The 23,758-nt window shown below is 38.6% G+C and overlaps 1 protein-coding gene across 1 annotated transcript; it reads left to right on the forward strand.

The window, feature by feature from the left end:
• LOC108702277 (collagen alpha-3(VI) chain) lies at positions 1-23,309 on the forward strand. The gene is made up of 5 exons (XM_041578533.1): positions 1-211; positions 9,009-9,127; positions 13,119-13,718; positions 21,039-21,629; positions 22,952-23,309. The coding sequence occupies exons 2-5, from the start codon at positions 9,046-9,048 to the stop codon at positions 23,077-23,079; spliced, it is 1,401 nt and encodes a 466-aa protein (XP_041434467.1). The 5' UTR covers positions 1-211; positions 9,009-9,045; the 3' UTR covers positions 23,080-23,309.
• The last annotated feature ends 449 nt before the right edge of the window (positions 23,310-23,758 follow it).

The raw sequence follows: 23,758 nt of genomic DNA on the forward strand, positions 1-23,758 counted from the left end.
TCCCATTTTGGGTTGGGATTCTGGGGAACTGGATTCAGTCCTGATCTGCTACCTTCTATTCCACCATCCCAGTAACTGAGACCCCCTCATCAGAGCCTATAGGAAGCAAGAACACCCCTTCCGTAGAGCACCCAAAGTGTCCTGGGAGAAGACCATGACTGGCATGCATGTGTGAAGCTGATAAGTGACCTACTATCAATTCAGCTCAGGGGTATGAATAGGGGAACAGAAGGGAGGGGCAGTATATTAATGCTTAATGGAAAGTAAAGTTTTTACATGAGACCTAACTGCAGATATTCCCTTGCACAATACACAGATATTGATTCACACATCATCATTAACCAAACCAGGTAAAAGTTTTTGTATGCTCGTGAACAGAAATGGTACTCATTAAAAAAGGCAGTTTAACAAAGTGAGTGAATACACAATGCAATGGGCAATGGAATAATGAGTAAAACATGACTGAAGTGCAAGCTTCATTAACACTAGCAGCCAGCATGCTACACTTGGTAGAAAAAGGGGAGTAGCTTCATGTAGGGGATGTGCAGTATGTTCAGCTATAGAATGGGGCAAGACTGTGACATGCTATACTCTAAATGCAATTGATAATTATCATTATTATTACTAAAATGCATTATGATGATATAAGTTCTGAAATGGAAAATATTCGTCTGTGCAGTGAGATACAGTTTTTGTGTTGGACAGGCAGGATGCAGAGTATTCCATTGCTGTGTGCAGAGATCACAAAAGTTCAGTATCTATCAGTGATTTAGGCATTTAGGTATTTCCACAAGGACTAGTACACAGGGGTTGAGAGTAATGTGAAAGTATGTAATAGCATTCAGGTATGGGATCATCTGGGCTTTTACAGATAAGGAGTCTTTCTGTAATTTGGAGCACCATACTTTAAGGTTTCTAAAACATATGAACATTAAAATACTTTTACCATCAGATAAAACTTATTTTTAAAGATAAAAGTCAAGAAATAAGAATTGTTTGCTTCAATAGGACTCAACGGGAAATTACATTCTAGTATTTGTGAGTTTTTCCAAATAACAGATTCCATAGCTGTCCCATGATATGCAGATATACAGTATAATGCAGAGTAATGTATTCATATGGACAGTTACAGAATGAGAAGCAGAATTTATGGTGAAGTGCAGAGCAATTTATTAATATATCACTGTACAGTCATTTGCTATATTCCAGTTTAGCAGAAGAAGAACGGCTTGACCAACATTATTGTATTCTAAATATAATGAGGGATACCAGAATGAAGTGCTATGCAATGCAATAAACTGGGTTAATATACTAACATAGGTGCTAAAGTGCACTAGTGTAGGTACCAAAAGCAACCATTCAGAATGTTGCTTTCATTTTCTAACTTGTAATAAACTGATGAAAACTAATTGCTGATTGGTTGCTGTTGGTACCTGCACTGTTGCAGTTTAGCACCAATGCTTTCAGATTAGTTCCATTGTGGTTTACAGTGAGATGCAGTGTAACATACTGACATAGTATGTTAGAAATGAAGAATAACGTAATGACTATATTGTTAACAAAATAAAATGTATGTGATATAGAAAATTTAAATTGTAGTTGTATTATATATAATATATAATAAATAAATGTACAGTTGTATCTACAGATGTATTAAAGTTTATTGCTATGAATTATATTGCAGAAAATGTATTATATATATATATATACAGTATATATATATATATATATATATATATATATATATATATATATATATATATATATATATATATATATATATGAAAATCTAGGGGGTTGGTGGAAGCACTCTTAAGGCTAACACAAAATATATTTAAGTATAATGGAAGTGCTACTTACAATGCACTTCCCTGGGCCCCTGTCTCATAAGTAATTCAATATAAATGCAAATGCATATGTTTACAAAACAGGGATTTTTAGTTACAAAGTTATGATCATAAAGTTGAAAAGCCACCATACCACGTCAAGGTAAACCCCATATGGCGGTCCCTAACTTACTTAACTCAGGTCACAATATAAAAAGATACTTCTCTGCATAATAGCATTACCTGTACACTGTGTGTGTTGTGCATTGGTTTCAATCTGAAAGCTAAATCCTCCCCCACCAGCAAGGGCTTTTAAGAGAGAGAGATTGCTTAAACCAACGCCTATATTTAAAAGCATAGGACCACCATTAGTATAAAGGGGTGGTTAATGGGGTGCTATTAAAAAACCACACTGAGCTGAGCCACAGCTTCAGGCGAACAGGAAGACAGGGGTCTGCTAGCTAGCTATTATCTGTATATTGTCTATCTATCTATCTATCTATCTATCTATCTATCTATCTATATCTATCATCTATCTATCTATCTATCTATCTATCATCTATCTATCTATCTATCTATCTATCTATCTATTATCTATCTATCTATCATCTATCTATCTATCATCTATCTATCTATCTATCTATCTATCTATCTATCTATCTATCTATCCATAGATATATCATCTATCTATCTATCTATCTATCTATCATCTATCTATCTATCTATCTATCTATCTATCTATCATCTATCTATAAATCAATCTATCTATCTATCTATCTATCTATTATCTATCTATCTATCTATCTATCTATCATCTATCTATCTATCTATCTATCTATCTATCTATCTATCTATCTATCTATCTATCTTTTATCTATCTATCTATCTTTTATCTATCTATCTATCTATCTATCATTATCATCTTCATCTATCTATCTATCTATCTATCTATCTATCTATCTATCTATCTATCTATCTATCTATCTATCATCTATCTATCTATCTATCATCTATCTATCTATCTATCTATCTATCTATCTATCTATCTATCTATCTATCTATCATCTATCTATCTATCTATCTATCATCTATCTATCTATCCATAGATATATCATCTATCTATCTATCTATCTATCTATCTATCTATCTATCTATCTATCTATCTATCATCTATCTATAAATCAATCTATCTATCATCTATCTATCTATCTATCTATCTATCTATCTAGTTATTATCTATCTATCCATCGATCTATCTATCTATCTATCTATGCATCATTTTCATTGCTCTGCGTTATAATTATATTTACACCAGATTTGTTGGGTACAGGTCTGCAGTGCTTATTAAAGGAACCCTACAGCTTGAAGATACTAGCAGGTCCCAGATCATCTTGCATCAGTAGGCTCACAAACTTGATATCTGCACTATTGCATCCAGCACATTAAAAATGTATAAGAGCACTTTCATATTTTCTCGAATTTGATGCAAAATTTTTCAACATTACCAGAGGGAATCGTGTCATTTCTGTTGATCGGAGTGAAAATAACGCTTGCATACACTTCTTTAAAGGGATACTGTCATGGGAATTTTTTTTTCTCAAAATGAATCAGTTAAATGCTCCAGCAGAATTCCTGAATCCAATTCTCAAAAGAGCAAACAGATTTTTTTATATTCAATTTTGAAATCTGACATGGGGCTAGACATATTGTCAATTTCCCAGCTGCCCCAAGTCATGTGACTTGTGCTCTGATAAACTTCAATCACTCTTTACTGCTGTACTTTACTCCCCCCAGCAGCCAAACAAAAGAACAATGGGAAGGTAACCAGATAACAGCTCCCTAACACAAGATAACAGCTGCCTGGTAGATCTAAGAACAGCACTGAATAGTAAAAACCCATGTCCCATTGAGACACATTCAGTTACATTGAGAAGGAAAAACAGCAGCCTGCCAGAAAGCATTTCTCTCCTAAAGTGCAGGCACAAGTCACATGACTGGGGGCAGCTGGGAAATTGACAAAATGTCTAGCCCCATGTCAGATTTCAAAATTGAATATAAAAATCTGTTTGCTCTTTTGAGAAATGGATTTCAGTGCAGAATTCTGCTGGAGTAGCATTAACTGATGCATTTTGAAAAAAACATGTTTTCCGATGACAGTATCCCTTTAAGTACAAGTCTGCTGTGCCTATTGACACAGTCCACAGTGGTGGTGTTGACTCCAGGGTTTCTCTGGACATGTTTCCCTGACATGTGCTTCATTCAGACATGCAAGTTACATACATATTTCAAATCCTGCAGGAGGTCCACAATGCTTCAATGTCCTACATGCTATTGCTGGGGAAATAAGGACTGAAGGCCATGGAACAAAATTTCTTTTTTAGATACACCAGAGGAGAAAATGCAGATCTGCTTCCTTTCACAGAGCACATTTGCACATTGGTGGTGGAGTGGAAGGAGAGGCACAAGCTCAATTGCACCTGTTTTGACACTTTGGGCCAGATTCAATTCAGTGAGTTAAAAGTTATCTCACCTGGTGACCTCCAGTTTCCCATTGTTCCACAATGAACTCTGTATAACAAGCAATCTTTTGATATTGTATGCCGAAACTATATAAACAGCTAAGTTGGAATCTGCAAATCAAGTACAATGGTTACCTTCAACCGCTGATAAATAGTATTTGTTGTCTTCAGTGACTTAACAGCCCTGGGAAGTGGAAAGAAAATAGCCCAAATTGCCTTCCCTTCACTTTTACCCCAATCAAAATGCAATGTGGTTGTTGCTTGAAACATAGTAGAATATATTTCCAAAAGACAATTATCTGACATGATTTGCCCCTTTTTTATGTCACCATGTTTAAAGTCATCACCCAGAGATGGAGCAGTTACACTAGTAGAGTATGACTTACTCACTCAGCTGGGGAGGCACAGTGTGTGTGAGCAGGGATTATTAAGCAAGCCTATGATTATTCTCAGACAAATGTCTGTAATGATTCACTAATCCAACCAGCTTCCAAAAATGTAACTTTTATTGCAAATATTTTAACAAGTCAAATCCAGCAGGGAAATTAACTCTGCGGGCACTTAGGGAACGGTTTATTTGTTCATAAAAACATCTGCGAAAGATGATCAGCTTGTAGCAATATAACTGCCATGAAAGTATAATTTATGATGTTCCCCAGCTAGCTAAGTTGGTAGGAGAAACCAACTTATCTAACTGGGGAACATCATAAAAAAATCCGCTTATGGGGAAGGTCCCCATAGGCATTCTAACCAATTTCTGATTGAAGGAAAATCGTTCGATCGTCGGAATAAAATCCGCTTTTTCCTTCGATCGTTCGATCGAATGAATATCCCTAAATCCTTCGACTTCGATACACAAGTCGAAGGATTCGACTTGGACGGTCGAATATCGAGGGTTAATTATCCTTCGATATTCGACCCTAAGTAAATGTGCCCCTCAAAGTTGATTATTTGCCTTTGGTTTTCAAATTATTGTAGAACGAACTAGAGTTCCCAACATCTGCTGCTAGCTCAGTGACCTGCAAATAAGCATATGATATTTTAGTTATAGAACAGTTACATTCCATTTTGGTTTTTGGGAAGAGATCACACAGTCTAAATCAGTATAATTAACAGAAAGCTCTGTATTTTTGTTTAAACCACTAGTTGCTAATTGTCAAACTCTTGTTAATTAGTGTTTTAGCAGTTTTTAATGCCTGTATCTGTGACTCAGCATCTGGTTGAGATTGTGTCCTTGTGTACTCAAGAAAACAAGAGAGGATAGAATACAAATGTGCATCAAGAAAACAACGGCTGAACTAGAGCTCTCCAGGCACCATTATAAAAAAACATCTCAGGGACTCAGGATGCATAACTGCTATTTAGAGAAGCTCCTTTTGACTGTGCTAAACTGTTTCTTTGAAACATGCAGCCCGGACAGCCCATTAGATAGATGGAGGAGGGCTTCCATCCCATTGGTTGATGTGGAAGACAAGGGGTGGATAATAACGTCTGTGGGTTTTTTTTTTTTTTTTTGGCCAAACATATTGAGTTTTTTATTTACTAGGGGCAGAAGACATGGTGAAATTCTAGCATTGATTTAAGCATATTTTTGCCATGTACAAGACTATGCATTTTGCCACCAAATGAGTGAAAAAGTTTGCTCATCCCTAGCAATACACCCCACAGTTTATATTGTTATTGCTATGTAATGACTTACATAGTAGAACATGATAGAGGCTTGGGATCTATATTCTCGAATGCTTGAAACCGAAGGATAAGGGTTTTATGAACAAGAAACAACACGCCTTAAGGCTACTAAAACATTTAAGCATTAAAAATAGGATTGTTTAACCACCAATATGGATTTATGCAGCTTAATTACCATACAGAACAACTTATTGCCTTATTTTTATAGAAAAAAAGAATTCTGTAATATTGTTGAATTGCTTGTTTTAATAGGACTCTACTGGAAAATGGCAGTGCTGTATTTTGGAGTTCTCTGATTAATGGGTTTCCAGATAATAGAGCCTATATGTATATTTCAAGAATTCCCATAACTGATATGACACTGATATGAAAGGCACTACATTTGCTCAGGTACAGTGACCTATACCAACCAATACTGCATTTAAACAGCTGGCTAGTTCCTGCTGATTGATTGGTATAGGTGACTTAAATAGTAGCAAATAATTTTGCATCTTTGTTACATTACCCTTATTTCTCCATAGGACCAAGGTAGAAGTAACACATCATAAGACAGGCCATTAGTATCAACCTTTCCTCCCCCAAGAACCCTTGTGAATTCCATCACATAAACATATCATGCCATATTTACATTCATCTTCTGTCCTTCTCTAATGAAAAGTGGGTGCTAGATCAATGTTGGCTTTTGTTCTTCTGTAAGGACTAAACTGAACAATATAATGATTATTTGACATTATTCTCTCAGCTATCTGACATTGCTGATCATTGTATGTAAATTTGTACTCTAATTGTCTTTAATTAGAACTGGAGAAGGAAGTACTTGATAATTAACTTCAATATATAAGCTATGACAATCAGTATGCTTTTGTTCTTTCTGATGCATTTTGGGATATGTCCAATAAATATGGTTTCTTTTTGACAAAACATTTTCTGACCCTAAATACAGGCTTACGAATATTAAAATTCTCAAGCTCCCCAAACTGTGCTGCTAATAATTTCCAGGTGCTGCATTCCTTTTTAGGGCAAGGCCAGATGTGGCGTTTTTACACTGCATTTTTAAAAAAAATCTGCCAGTTGTAAATACGCACAAACTGCACTACCACTGAAACTGATGGAAAACACACTATGGCAATTTACACAGGACGCCAGTATTGGAGTTTTTCAGCAGAAACACCAATATGTCAAGAAACTACTAAATCAATAGACTCTATGGGATCTGCACTTCGGAAACCACACTTTGCGTAAATATGCAGCGCATTTTAAATATGGCTACCAGATTCTCAATGAGAACAATGAGAAGTGCATTTTGGGAAAAAAAACCTACGTGCTGAAAAACGCATGTTGATGGTCGCGTGTGGTTCTTTTTTAAAAACATGACGTAAAAACGACACGTCTGGTCTGGAATTTATATCAGGTGTTAGATATTAGTAAAATCCAATCAAACAAAAAAGTGATCCCTTTCCAAATTTATTTATCCTGCGGTTGAAGCAGAGGTCTGACCTAAGTCAGTAAGGATTGATTCAATAATAAAAAAGAAGAAAAAATACCCCACTTGCTCAAACTCGCTCAGCAGTCTCTCAATTGTTCCAACAATATCTATGTTAACTGTGAAATATTACTGATAACCCTATAGTAATCACAGAAAAATTAAAGGTTTAAAGTGCAGTGTTATAATTAAACTGTTTGAACCACCAATTCAATTAAAACTTATGTTAGTTAGAATTAAAGTGCAGATACGATATAGTTCATGTTTTACATGTATGTTTTTGTAATATTTATACTATTAATTGCGGTCTCTTCCAAATCAATTATCTAATTTATAATCAATTATCAAGCACTGTTAAGCACTTTAAACTTAATGAAATAATTTTTAAGTTTGAATGAATTCAAGTTAATTGCCATAGTCACAATCAATTATTAAGCACTTTAAATCCAATGTAATTAATTCGCAAATCTGTTTGGATGTGGGCATATTAACAATTTATTTGATAATACACCTCATTGGAAAGGATATTAATCATTGTGAAGTATAATTGATTCTAGTAAGGATCATACCACTATACGGTTTTAAGCTTTTTACTATATTTAACGGAATGAACTGTATCGTATCTGCACTTTAATTTTAATTAACATAAGTTTTAATTGAATTTGTGGTTCAAACTGTTTAATTATAGCACTGCACTTTAAACCTTTAATTTTTCTGTGATTATTATAAGGTAATCAGTAATATTGCATGTTAACATAGATATTGTCTAATAGGTAGTTGGAACAATTAAGAGACTGCTGAGCGAGGTTGAGCAAGTGGGGTACTTTTTCTTCTTTTTTATTATTAGTAAAATCCCTTAAGATATACTGTAACTATGATAATGGCCAAAAGCAAGTATTTTGAGAGCATGTGATTGACAGCACCTACTTTTGAAAGGGTACCTATTCAGCTAATAAGAACCAATGTTGCCTGCCCCATTAGAATAATTGTTAATATTGTAGCTCTATTAATTTCAAAAACATTCTACAAAATTAGTTTCAGCTAACAGAAATATTAAAATGGTGTTGCCTTTATCTGGTTGGTGTAGGAGGTGAATCTGTTGGGTAGGAGGTGGATCTGTTATTGTGTTCTTATTGCAAGGCTTCCTATAACATTCATAAAGGTGCTGATAAGTCAGATTTGACCATGACTGAGCCATTGTATTTTTTTGTCTTAAAATTCTTAAATGGGAAGCAAACACACCTGAGGGGGTTAGATGGGCATGTCTTTATTTGCTTTAATCAACTACATGTTTGAGGCTTACCCAGAAATACACAAACATATACCCATTTATAAGTTTGGTTTCCTTGCCACTGATCTTCCCATTAATATGGACAGGTCTCATTCATGGATCCATGCTTTTTGATGGAACTGTTCTGTAGTCTTTATAGAGTTCCTTAGGGTACCGTTGTTGGTAGAGCAGAATTGCAATTAAATCTCTTTTCATTTCAGTTCAAGCATCTGGTGCTAATTTACCATACTTGGCAAGATGAGGGAAAGTGGTGTCCTGTTGGTGGTAGCTGTGTTCTGCCTCATGCTCTCAGCGATTCACCAGGTAGATGCACAAGTTGGTAAGTGTCAAACCATAGCCAGAAGGTAAGGAGAGAATGAAGGTACTGTAGAAGTTAATAACTTTAATAAGTTAAATAATTGCAGTCCAAATTAAGAATAAACTTTCTTGTCTTGAAAGTAAAGTTAGTCCTTCTATCTTCTTTAGGAGCTTGTTGGTGACACATGCATTGTGGTGTTTGTTATTTTATCACTATAGGTTTTGATAACTTCTCATAATTGCTAGTCAATTTTCCACTAGGCCAGTTGCAGCATCCCATGCCTGTCATTTGTCCTTTTCCAGAGTTCTTTCTATGGAGTGTGGCATTAACTTTTCTTTCTCACAGCAGTGGGCAAAACCTGGTTCAAAATTAGTTTCCATTGCACCTTGCCTAGATAGTAGGACATCATCTAATATCAAGCTATGAGGATAGAACATATATTAGCCTGACTTCATAATAAGTTTGTAATTCCATGATGCCTCTTCTGTCTATAAATGCCATGGGCATTACATAATTCATAAATTTAAAAAACTTTAGGTTTCAGTAAATAAGGGTTTACGGGTACACCTGCTTTATGCACTCAATTATGACTGTGTGTCTTTCAGCTTGCAGGCTTACACATCCAGTGCTTGGTAGCTGTGTCAGATGCATGTTTCTTGTGTATTCATTGTGTCTTAAACTTGTTCTAGAGGTGTCACTTAGATTTTTCAAAACAGTCATTCAATTTCCTCAATCCACTGACCGCCCAGAAAATAATTGCTACAATTAATATACTGAGAAAATATTGGAACCATTTAGACTATACTTGTATTTTTTGATGCTCTTCATTTCATAGGGGAAAATGTTCAACAGACTTCTGGGTTACTGAGAATAGCTTTTATTGGCTTCATAGATGCAAGTTGAAGTGTTAGATTAAGGCCACTGATTCCCTGAATTACTTGTATGGTGAATAGACTGGCACACATAATTCAAGACAGAAATGCCAATCAATAGCTTTGTATTGTCAACTCACTGCATCTCACCAACATCTGTAGGCCATCAAGATGCAGTTCCTGCATTGCATCTGCATTTATCTGTACTGTAAATGATTGTCCCATCACCTAGTGCACAGTTTGTACTGAGCTATGAGGTTGCAACATTCAGAAATACAAATATTTCTGGGGTTGGAGTTAGAGTGTTAAGAGTAAGAATACCTTTGACTTTCCACTTGTAATGGTGCTGAAGTCTGGCAACAAATACTGATTTGCCTGACAAAGCTTTGTTATATTACCAAAGGAATAATCAGTGTAATGAGTCTAACAAATGTTAGGGCAACACGATAAGGAAGAATCCCTTAAAAGCCTGTGGTTTAGCTTTGGTTTTCTGCAAAAATCACCTGGCCCGATGGCCATTTCCACTTGCAACTGGGTAATGCCAAGCTTCTTTTTGCAATATAATAAAAACACAATTACAAAGCTTCCTTTGTCCAACAGTTAAACCTTTATAGGTCAGAAAATGTTTCTCTGAATATAGTGTCTGGAGTTTCTGCTTGAACACTGGGCCGGTCTTATGGATTGTAGGTCTCTGGTCATCACTGGCATTTTCTATATTTCATTAACATGATTCTGCATTGCTTGATTGAATAATCGATTTACCAGATCCAGGTGACCAGCAAACAAGGTGACCACAATTACTTCTCTATTGTCCACTTTTTGTACCATTACAAAAGAGACTTAACATGAATTAATAAGAAACTTAACATGAATTACTACAATGGTTTGCCAACAACACAACATAAAACCCAGATGGGATTTATTTATGTAAAAGAAGATTATCAAATCTATATTACTTTAGATAACCAAAGAAATAAAGAGTTCTCAGAGAGAGACTGTCCGGTCCCTGAATATTCAGGAGCCTTATATCTTGGAGGAAGAAACTGTTACACAGTCTAGTAGTGAGGGCCCTAATGCTTCGGTACCTTTTTCCAGATGGCAGGAGTGTGAACAGTGATTGTGAGGGGTGTGTTGGATCAGCCACAATGCTGGTGGCTTTACGGATGCAGCGAGTGGTGTAAATGTCCGTGATGGAAGGAAGAGAGACACCTATGATCTTCTCTGCTGTCTTCACTATCCTCTGTAGGGTCTTGCGCTCTATGACAGTGCAGTTCCCAGCCCAGACAGTGATACAGCTGCTCAGGATGCTCTCGATAGTCCCTCTGTAGAAGGTTTTGAGTATGGATGGTGGGAGATGGGATTTCCTCAGCTTGCGCAGGAAGTAGAGGCGCTGTTGGGCTTCTTGGCTAAGTAGCTGTTGTTGTGGGACCAGGTGAGGTTCTCCTCCAGGTGGACACCAAGGAATTTGGTGCTTTTGACGATCTCCACATTAGAGCCATGCCAAGTGTGTGCTTATATCACAGAAATCGATAGCATTTGTGTAGCTGAACAGGAATTAGCAATGTCCATAGTAAAATCTGCAGCTTCCATTGCATCATGTTTCTTTATGAAGTTTTCAGAGAAACATGTCCGTACTGTGCAACTGCATGCAATCACAGCACATGAATTAAAACTTTCACCTTTGCATTTCTCTCTGTTCTATTTTCCTTTTTTTAATTTTATCTATAAATTCTAAATCCACCGCAAAACCTTACTCCTCCATAAATTAACACCAGCTGACCTGGTTTTCCTTATTGATGGCTCAAACAATGTTGGATGCAGTGATTTTCCTTTTATCTGTGATTTCCTGGTGAATTATGTTCAAAATCGTATGGAGGTGGAGAGGAATCGGATGCAAGTGGGAGTGGTACAGTATAGTGACAATGTCAAAATTGAACTTACCTTGGATGCATATCCCACTAAAGGCCAATAGAAGCTATTACGAATCTTCGCTTTATTGGTGGTGAAGATGCGAATTTGGGTTCTGCCCTTGATTATGTTGTGGAGAATGTTTTCACAACAGCAGCAGGCAGCCGTAGAGAAGAAGGAGTCACCAATTATAATCACTGCTGGACCATCCAGTGATGACTTCAAAGAGGCCACAAATGCTTTGAAACCAAACAGCATAATCACCTTTGGAATTGGGGTGGAAAGGGCTGACATTGCTGAATTACAGCAAATTGCAAGCGATGAATCCTTTGTGTTTTCAATTTCCCAAATACAGGTTTTGAACACCTTAGAGAGGGTCATTTTTCCCTATATTAATGGGGTAGCACAAAGGACTATTGTCCTACAGCCCCCAACAATTATTACAGAAGGTAGGTAGGAAGATGCTTGTTGGCATATTGTACCACCTTTTTAGATACGCTAACCATAAAATAAGCATTCAACTATTGGGACTTATGCAGTTGTCATCAGTTTGGCTATGTTTGATGATACACCAAATCCATATATTTTAAACACCAATTATGTTCCCTCTGAGTGTCTCCTTAGCTGGGTTTGTAAAATTCCATTTTAGACGTTTTGGATTTTTTTTTGTGAGATTAGCATTTGACATCACCACAACTCAATAATCAGGAAAACATTAGAGAACAAAGCACAATCATTTTAACATAAAATCCTACCTCCAGCAATCACTCTGAAGCATGTTCTGGATCCGTTTTACTCCAGCCCTTGGACAGAGTGGGGTGGGAATAAAGAATAAATAGGTCCAATCCGATAAATAAATAGGACCTATAAATAATTAGGTCCTCCAAGCCACTTCCCTAATAAAACAAAAATTATCATGTTACTTCTGAGAAAGGCCGCAAAAACAAAAGCCTTATGTTATGTGCAATAATTAGTTAAATTAGTTAAACTCACGTTTTTGTTTTTTTTCCTTTATATTGCTATGAATCTTTTACAACAGAAAGGTAAATGGATTTGTAATTATTGTATATTATATTATAGCTATTAATATAAAACCATATTGAACCACTAGATTAGTTTTCAATTAGTATTAATGTTTGGGGTATGCATTTTTTATGGGTGGGGTTTTATTAATAATAATAGTGCTGCTGGATGATTGGATGATTTAGTAAAATGTGTTTATTTATATTTAGATGTTGAGGTCAACAAAAGAGACATAGTATTTCTGGTTGATGGGTCCTCTGATCTGGGAAGCGCCAGTTTTAATGCTATCCGTGATTTCATCACAAAAGTAGTCAACAAGCTGGAGATCGGTCCTGATTTAATCCAAGTAGCTCTGGCACAGTATGGTCAAGATGTGAAGTCTGAATTCTACCTGAATACTTACACCACCAGAAAATATGTAGTTGCACAGGTGAAGAAAATGAAGTTTTTGAACAGCACATCCCTGAACACAGGTGCAGCCTTAAAATATGTGCAGAAAAATTTCTTCACAGGCTCTACAGGTAGCCGTGTTTTAGAAGGTATCCCCCAGTTGCTTGTCCTTATTACTGGTGCGATTTCAAAAGATGATATTCACCAAGTCTCACAGGAACTAAAACAAGGTGGAATTCTGACCTTCACATTAGGAGCCAAGAGAACTGTACCATCAGAGCTCCAAGAAATTGCCTTTGATCCATCTTTAGCTTTCCAAGTTGATGAATTCAAGCCACAACCGCTGCAAGGTGTTCTTCCCCGGTTTCTGACTCCTCTGAAAACTCTCACAGGAACTGTTGTAGAGGCTCCTGTTCCAGGTAAAACATTTAATACAAAGTTCTAGGAATGTAAAGTATTAGGTTACAGTAGATAATGTTTTTATCTAATGTATAAAATACATGGATCTATGTCTACTCTTATCAAATGAAATCTTACTGAGAAACTGGTAAAGGTGATATGACTGTTGTGTTGTTCTAGAGTAAAATTGTATGTCCCTCAAAAAAAGCTATGCTAAAGCATAAACGTGCAAAGATTGACATGATCAAAATCAATGATTATAAAGCATATTATGATTGTAAACAGAGGAACGTCTCAATGTAGGACGTTTCTTGAGAGAGGCTGACTGAATTATTATTATTCAACACTTTTGGTGCACAACTCCTTTCAGCAGCCTCTATTTTTGTAACATTCATCAAAAAATGAATAGGATCTATTATCCAAAAAGATATGGACCTAGAGATTCCCAGGAGATATGAGTATTGGATATTAAATCTTTTCTGGATATCAGTTCACATATCTAAATTAAAATAGGTGAGTGCAGAGTGGCTTGCTCTCATCAAGCTACAAAACGAGTACAGAGTTGCTTGCTCTCATCAAGATACAAAACAACTGTATGATGATTGTATATTGTATATAATAAACCAAACAGACACAGCTTGCACTTATATTTCAGTAAGATAAATACTGTATTAGGAAGGAAAAAACATAGGAAAACAAACCAGAAACATGCAGCATTGTAACTTTTCTACCTCTAAATATTTCTCTTTCCTCTTAACTTTTCTCAAGTTCATTACGATTCAATTTGTTGAGAGATTTGGCAAGTTTTTATTGAGTAAAGTCTAAATTTGCAAATTTACAGTAAGCTTATACAGAACCCTGTTCCTGCGAGGAACAACAAAGCAATGAAAGGTCACTGAGGTGCATACATGGTCTACATAACAATATACTCTGCCTAATACCAACCACCTCTAAGTTTCTTGGTCCTAGATTGGTAGCATTTATTGGCCTTAAACCAGTAGGTCTTTCTGACATGGAGTTTTCAAATGTTTTCTGTACAAGTTCCCACTTGCCTGCCTTCTTCTCCTCGCAGGTATCACCAACCAGACCCAGCATGCAAATAAAAATATATATTAAAATAAAAAAATATAGAAACATTAATTGAATAAAGCTAGATGGGCCCTTTAGCCTAGAGTAGTCTGGTGCATTAATCTGCTCCTGCCCTCTAGGCTCCAACCCCTAACCACCCATCCTCTGCTATATATTCATTTCAATACAGTATATAGCAGCCCCCATTGAGCACTAAAGGCCAGAGCTTTACAAAAGGTTTAGTGGGTTATGGCAAGCATTTCTTGCATGAGATTCATAATGCACCCCTGTGTCCATGCTGGGCAAGTTAACATAAATTAAAGAAGACAAAAAAAGTTTGGCATTGAGGAGCCCTGTGTACAAAACAAGAATATAACAATCAATATGATACACAAATGACACTTGTCAATATATGACAATATGGGATGTTTGAAAGTATCAATAGTGATGGGCGAATTTATTCGCCAGGCGCGAATTCGCGGCGAATTCGCGGCGAATTCGCGCGATTCGCCGCCAGCGAATAAATTTGCATTAAAAATGGGCGCCGGCGTCAAAAACGGGTGCCGGGGTAAAAAAAAAACGGGTGCCGGCATCAAAAACGAGACGCCGGTGCCGTTTCGCAAATTTTTCGCTGTTTCGCAAATTTCGCAAATTTTTCGGCGAAGCGAAATGGCGCAAATTCGCCCATCACTAAGTATCAACACATATGAGGTTAGTGCTGGCCAGGTAATGTGTTGGAATAGTTGCAAGTGCAACATAAAAAGCAACGCTTTGTGCCTTTAAGGCATACCATATACATCTGACTTGCTATTTAAGTACCAGAGGTGGAGGAGGAGGAGATAGTAGTGGGCATTAGCACATATTATGAGTGCTGGGTAGCCAATGTAGGCCATAGGTAGTCAACAATACTTCATAGTGCAAAATAAGAACCAATGCTTTGTGCCTTTAAGGCATACCATATACCTGGGACTTGCTATTTAAGTACCACAGGTGGAGGAGGTGGTGGAGGAGGAGGTAGTAGTAGGTATTAGCACATATTATGAGTGCTGGGTAGCCAAAGTAGGCCATAGGTAGCCAACAATACTTTATGGTGCAAAGTAACAAACAATGCTTTGTGCCTTTAAGGCATATCATATACCTCTGACTTGCTATTTAAATACCACAGATGGAGGAGGTGGTGGTGGAGGAGGAGGTAGTAGTAGGCATTAGCACATATTATGAGTGCTGGGTAGCCAAAGTAGGCCATAGGTAGCCAACAATACTTCATAGTGCAAAGTACAAGGTATACTTTTTTCACTTGAATGTGTTGACAGTTGCAGAACATAGGCCATTGTTACAGGAATGCACATAACATGTAAAACACATACATACAGAGCTTGATTAGCATATGTTACCTTTGAAGCAACACTGCACTAGTGATATATACACAATAAAAAGTGTAGTCATATGCTTGCAATGATTTCAATTCATTGACCCTTACATGTTAAATTTTTTGGCCAAGTGAATGTGTTGGGCAACACTGCAGCATCGCCATAGAAATATGTTAGAGCAAATGCACTTTTTGATGTTTGTAAGTGCTTTTCCAGATGTTATTGGAAAGAGTGCCAATGGATGTTAGATATGGCACACCTTGGTGCTGATAACACCATACGTATATGCATATGTTTAGTGATGGGCGAATTTATTCGCCAGGCGCGAATTCGCGGCGAATTTGCGCGATTCGCGGCGAGCGAATAAATTCGCGAAACGCCCGCGAAAATTCGCGGTAAAAATTCGCCGGCGTCAAAGAAATTTTTTCCGAAAAACGGACGCCGGTGCCAAAAACGGGCGCCGGCGCCGTTTCGCGAATTTCGCCCATCACTACATATGTTAGAGCAAATGCACTTAGATGTTTTGAAGTGCTTTTCCAGATGTTATTGGAAAGGGTGCCAATAGATCTTTAAATGGTGCCCCTCAGTGATGAGAATGGAGCACAGTGTAAACAATGGGATGTGTTGTTTGGGAGTCAGTCCCATTGCTGAGTAATGGACAAAGTGATACCTAAAGCATCAATAGGGCAAAGTTTGTTACCAGGAGAAAATAGGCAAAGAGGTCAGTGTCAGTTGGAAAATGACACAGACTGGAGCTAGGGACGTTTGTCCCCTCCATGCCCCCTTTCCCTCCAATGTTGAGGAGCTTCAGGGGTTGGAGGGGGAGCAGCGGTGGACCAGGGACTTCACCCTCAGCAGAGCCCCCTTTTCGGTGAGGCTGGGCTGCCATGGCTGTCACCAGGTCCTGGAATCCACGATGGATGGTCATCCGTGTCTCCCGAATGTCAGCATGGATTTGGGCCATCCACCGCCTCACCCAGAGTTTCTGGCGGTGTTGCTGATGGAGCATAGGCTGCCACCATCACATCAACAAGCCCCGGTTGTGCCATAGGTTGATCACCCAGTCGCCGTCCTTCCTCCTGTGGTGGTCCCCCAATTGCTGCAGCAGCAGCAGCAGTGGCAGCAGCACAACCTACAAGAAAAATCAAATATAAATATATATATTGTATATGTGCATAACCCACAACAAACAAAAGGTTAGAAAAAGTTAGATTGGGGGTGGTGTTTTCATTTGCGGGGGGGGGTGGCATAAACACAACATTAGAGTGGAAATTTCACACCAGTCTGTAGTTTTGAAAACATGTTTTTAGACCAAAAAAAATGTTTTAAAGGACATGTAAACCTTCCCCACAAAAATGTGATCAGTGAACGGCCTCTTTTAAAGCTTCAGACACCTGCAACTGGTTTTTAAAAGGTTAACAGTAAAGGCTGCAGTATCCCCTTAAATCACTTAAATTCCTTCTCCTCTTCTAACTCACTCTGCCCTCCCTTAGAAATTTGCTTTGGCTGTTGGCTCATGAGCATGCTCAGTTATTCCCAGCTCAGATTACTAAAAACACCCTCCAGTCTAACAGCCACTGAGGAGATATAATTACTGTTTCCCATAGAAACTCTGCTCTAGCTGTCTGATCCTATTTTAATCTCCTAACCACCTCTCCTGAGCTCAGCTTAACCATTACACGGTATCTTTGGTGACACACTGACAAATAAAGGAAGGGGTTATAAGTTATAAACATTGATCTTATGTCTGGGGGCACCACAGGAATCACGGCTGGTGACTGGGCACGGCGTTCAGCTCGGTGTTCTGTCAACTTACTTGCTGCTTTCAATGTAAAACTCCCAAACTTGGCTGCCCTTTAATTAGACACCAGTGGGATCACCTGACTATAGCTGGGAAGGGTGGGAGCTACAACATGGTGTAGAGACCTCCCACATGCTACAAATCTATATTTCTCATTTCAAATACTAACTCCAATGGAATGGTACAGCAAGGAAGATGAAATGGTTAAACTTGAATCTATAATGGCACAGCAAGCGAGATGGAATGGTTAAAATTTAAATAGATTTGCAATGATGCGAGCAGGAGAGAATGTAATATATGACAATACTTGTGGTTTTTTAGTTATTTAGCTTTTTATTCAGCAGATCTACACTTTGCAATCTCAGCAATCTGGTTGCTAGGGTTCAAATTAGCATAGCAACCCTGCATTCATCTGAATAAGAGACTGGAATATAATTAGGGGATGGTCTGATTAGTAATATAAGTAATAAAAACTCAATAACTTCACATGTGTAGTCTTACAGAGCCTTTCTTTCTAGACCCACATTTTAAAGCTGGAAAGAGTCATTTAATTTTAAAAATACACTAAATAAATAATGAAGGACAACTTAAAAGTTGCTTAGACTTGGCCATTCTATAACATACGTAAAAGTTAACATAAAGGTGAACCACCCCTTTAATGCAGTTTCTAAACATTTGTGCTATAGTGAGGAAATGGTTAATAAAGAAATGGCTGCCATTTTGTCAATGTTACAGCTGCACTTAATAACTAGTAATAAACAAACAGCAAAGCTGTAAAGAAAAGCACAAGAAACTCCTCTAATGCAAAACAGGAGCAATATTTTACCAAAGAAGTGAAATGCTAAAGGGGAAATTAGACATTATCTAAATGATGGGAATATGGAAAAAAAGTAGTCAGATATTTGTTTCTATAAAAGTCTGCTTATTTCTCCAGTCTGTGTCCAGGCCTTCACAGCCCTCTTGCCCCATAATGTCCAGAAGCCGGCGCTCATAGGGTTTCAGTCTGAGTGGAGGGGCACGCCCTCCTCCGGTGTTCTGGGCTTTAGCTCTCCTGGTAACTAGCTTTGCCCTTAGCCAACGCTTCAGGTCACTGAAGTGCTTGTACACAGTGGGGTGATCCCTTTAATGCGACTGCAGTGTTCACTTTGTCCGTTACCTGCTGCCAGAGTTGTTGGCATCTGGCAGCACTGATGCAATAGGACCGACTCCCAAATAGCACATCCCATCGTGCTACTACCTTGTTCTCCATTCTTATCACTGGTATATCTTCGGGCCATTTTGGTGGTGGAGCCCTCCTCTCCTCCTTCATCCTCCTCCTTTCTTCTCTCTGAGGCAGTTGGTGGTGCCTCCCCCTCCTCGCTGCTGGGCAGCGCCTCCGTGGCCTCCTCCTGGGGGAACCTCTTTGAGCCCTGGGTGGGGTGTGTGACACGTTGCATGCCCCAGATGGTGAGCGAGACACACAGCATGCCCTGGGGGACTCCCTGCGTGGGCTGGGGGACACCCTCCCTACACTATGCTCCTGCCCTCCCGCCCTACGCTCCTCCATCCCTCTATGGGACCCCCCTGCCCTACGCTCACCCCCACTATGGGACCCCTCTGCCCTATTCTTCTCCCCACTACGGGACCCCCCTACCCTACGCTCACCCCCACTATGGGACCCCTCTGCCCTACTCTCCTCCCCACTACGGGACCCCCTGCCCTACTCTCCCTCCCACTATGGGATCCCCCTGCCCTACTCTCACCCCCACTATGGGACCCCACACTCTCTTCCTCCTCCTCTTCCTCCCCCCAGGAACCCCTCCTAGTGACTCCCCAGCCTTTGCCCCCCTCTCTCCCCCTTCTGCAACGACTAAGATCCCACATAGTGTGGAATCCAGCCGCCATTTCCACCTCCCCAGGGCTGGAGAGACGTTCCCCCACATCCCCCTCCTCAATTCTCCTCCTTCCAGCCATTTGCAGCCAAAATAATTCCTCCACCTGTGCAGTCTAAATAGCAAGTGTGCAATCAGGCTGAAAATGCACCTAAAATAGCCACTAGAGGGCTTCCTGTGTGAAAAAAATGGCAGAAAGGAAGTGGGGCATAAAACTTTGAATCGATCGATTCGAATACAAGTGGGACACGGTTCACTTTGATCCTCTTCGACTCTACGGTACGACCAAAACCTTCGAATTGAAGGCACTATTCCTTTGATCGGAGGATTAAATTGTTCGATCATATGATTTTACTTCGATCGGAAACAGCCGTTTTCGCTTGAAAAAATACTTCTACTATCGAAGTACTCAAATTCGATGGTCGAATTTCAAAGTATTTTAACTTCAAAATTCGATCCTTAGTAAATGTGCCCCTTAATGTTACTAAACTACAACTCCAACATTTAGTGGTCTGTAAGATATTGGTGGTGGTGGTGAATAGTCTAATTCTGGAGAAATATTAGGCATTAGAGAGGTTATCTCATTAAGCTTCACTCTCTTTCATCCTATCTCATTTAATTTCACTTTCCTGCTGCTACTGTACGATTTATATTTCTGTAATACTTCCATCTGCAAAGATAATTATATCATAGTAAAGAATGTTATAACTAACAGCACATGCCCCTTACTTTAGCAACCCCCCTGCAATATCATTATTTACATAATGTCTTTTGGTCACCAAGAGCCCATATTAACACTGTGTATGAAAATGGAACAGTACTGTATATAAATAGTTTATATTTCATATGTTCTCTATATTTTCAAGAAATAATCATTTAAGCAGCGGGTGTGCCAACTACCAGTACATCTCATCAGTCCAGTATTGCCCTCAAACAACTCTAGTAGACCACCCTTTTGGGTACCACCCATAATTGATTTTTTTGTATGTATGATGGTTAATCTTGCAGATAATGGTGACCCATTGATTGTGTATAGAGATTATAGCTGATGGAAGGAACTACCACTAATTATGTTTATCTTTCCTTATTTTCTTTTTACCTATTCTTTTCATATATTAAGAGTTATGGGTCTACTTTGTGTAAACACATGCAATCAGCTATCTAGCCTTGTTTTATTTGCTGTGATGTCATGTTCATTGTTTTCTATGTTCCCCACTAAACCTCAATTAGCTAATCCAAGAGATATCGTCTTCCTATTGGATGGGTCAGTCAACGTTGGAAGTGCCAATTTTCCACTTGTGAGGGATTTTCTCATCAATGTAATTAACAATCTTGGTGTGAACAGTGAAAGCACTCGAGTTGGCTTAGCCCAGTTTAGTGACACCCCCAGAACTGAATTCAACCTAAATTCCTTTACTACCAAACCTGAACTTCTAAACCGTATGGCACAATTAAGGCTCCAGGGGGGCAATGCCCTTAACATTGGCTCAGCCATCCAACATGTACTTCAAAATCATTTTACAAGTAGTGCGGGCAGCAGAATCAAAGAGAATATTCCACAGCTGTTGGTGGTTCTAGCGGCTGGAAAGTCCACAGACAACATTCAGTCAGCTGCAATCCAGCTCATCAATTCTGGGGTTCTGACATTTTGTATTGGGGTTGGGGGTGCTGACAAGGAAGAGTTGCAGAGAATTGCATTCAATCGACAACTTGTTTTTGAGATGGATGATTTCAGCTCCTTGTTTCAATTAAGTCAAGAAATTCTAACACCTTTAACCACCTATCATAGAGGGCCAGTTACAGAAGTGACTGCTACTACAGGTAAATCCTTTACCATGTCATAGACACGTGCTTTTATCTGCTAGGTTTAACCCTTCATTTTTGAACATTAATAAATAAAATAAAAATAAGTAAGGGTTTATTTATTAGTATGTAAATATTAATAAATGTAAAGGAATAGCTTATTGATTGTGCAGGATATAGCGTTACTTTAAAATTGTATTTGTGCATGTGGATGGAGCATTTATCATGCAGAAGTGTTCTCCATTGAGCACTACAGCAATGTTCTTGTAATGGTGGCTGTGGTGATCTCTCTGAAGATAAAAACATACTCTTATAGAGAATAAATCATCTATGAAAATTACAAGGTTTTACCACTATACATATATAGAACCTAATGGAAAATTGGTGGGATATGCATTATATTTATATATTTATAAATAGGCCAAATTCATATATACTTATAAAGAACATTGCTATCATAAATAATAATTTTCATCCACCAACAAGGGCAACTCCAGCAGTCTCTGACCTTATAGTATCTGATCTAAACTTACACAGATGGAATAACAGTACATTCCCAGGAACATGTCACTGAGCAGTGGCTAAGCAAATGATTCTCTGGATGAAGTGGTCATGTTAATCTGATGAGCAACATGGTAAAATGGACATATCAGTAAGCTCCTGCATTACCAGTAGTATGATTAAGCCAGTGACAGAGCTGAAACATAGATCAAAAGGGTGCAGCAGTAGGCTGTAATATAAATATTCTTCCAGATGGAGCGCAATCCATGCACAAATACTGATGAAAAGGCAATGCCAGTAATAACCAGAAAGGTTGCTGAGCTGTCAAGCTAATGTGGTGTCAGACTGTCACCCAACCATTTTTCGAGTCGGTAAAAATTTTGCGAGTTTTTGATATTTAATTTTTTTTATTAAATAACCCCCCAACCAAATTTCGAGTATATTCGAGTTTAATAGAGTTTGAAAAAACTCACATGAATTTGATATTCACCCTTCAATAAATGTGCATCTTAGAAATTCAAATAGAATTGAAACACAAATCAAGTTTGGATAATACAGAAAGTCATGACAAAAAAAAAAACATTACATGCATAGGCACTCCCCCAATCTGCTCCAGCCATACTCTGTCCCTGATCCTCCCAAACCCTGAAGGGCCACGATCAGTGTTATGGTCTAATAGGCTGATATGTTTGATGTGAGAGCAATGGAGAGATGTTCACCTGTTATAGGTTAGTAAAAAGTGTTGTTTAAGTTATTGTTGACTGTACAATTTAAAGGAACCTTACATTTAACTGACATTTGTTTCTCTATCCTTTTCTATTTGTCTATCCTTGGTGCAGCTCCTGAGGGCAAGAAGGACATCGAAATCATGTTTGACACTACTTATATTGCTGACAGATTCTCCCTTGTGTGTGACTTCCTCATTGGACTTATTGAAGGTTTAAAGGGGTTGTTCACCTTCGTATAACATTCAAAAATGTAACAGTTCATGCAATAATAACAAGCTTTGCTATATAAATGTTTAACATAAATGTGCAGTTGATGAGATATTCACCTCAGATGGATCCCTTTGCAGATGGGGCCCTTTCATTATGGGCCCCCTGTTGGGGGGTTGCTGACCCCCAACAACGCTACAGTGACTTTTGGTTAATGTCTAGCTCTTAGTCTGTGTTGGGAGGACAGCGTGTCATTTTCACAGGGGGGGGGGCGAAGAGGAGGGTGTGGGTGCACAGGCTTGCATGGGGTTGAATGAGGGAGGAGGGAGCTGCTGTGTGAAGGGACAAGTGATCTGTGACTGATCCACATGGAGGGAGGAGGGGTTCATGGAGTGCCTGTGTGTGAGGGAAGGTAAAGTCAGTGCTGGGTGGAAAGAGCTCTGTCACTTATGGGGACATGTGAGGAGGGAGAATTCTGTTTTTTGTGTGTGTGGAGGGTGACTGTGTTATAATGGGGTTTGTGAGGAGAAGGTTGTAATGTTTGTACTTGGGGAGTGCCGGTGAATAGTCTCATGTGGAGGGAGAGCTCAGTCACTTTCAGGCAGGGCTCAGCTAACATTTTCAGTGTTTGGGGGGTAAGTTGTAAGTGGACAGACTGTCATTTTCTAGAGGGGAATAAGTCTTCTTGAGAGGGTGTCTTCATCTTGGTTA

Source organism: Xenopus laevis, chromosome 9_10S (genome assembly GCF_017654675.1).
Source record: "Xenopus laevis strain J_2021 chromosome 9_10S, Xenopus_laevis_v10.1, whole genome shotgun sequence".
Classification (NCBI taxonomy): domain Eukaryota; kingdom Metazoa; phylum Chordata; class Amphibia; order Anura; family Pipidae; genus Xenopus; species Xenopus laevis.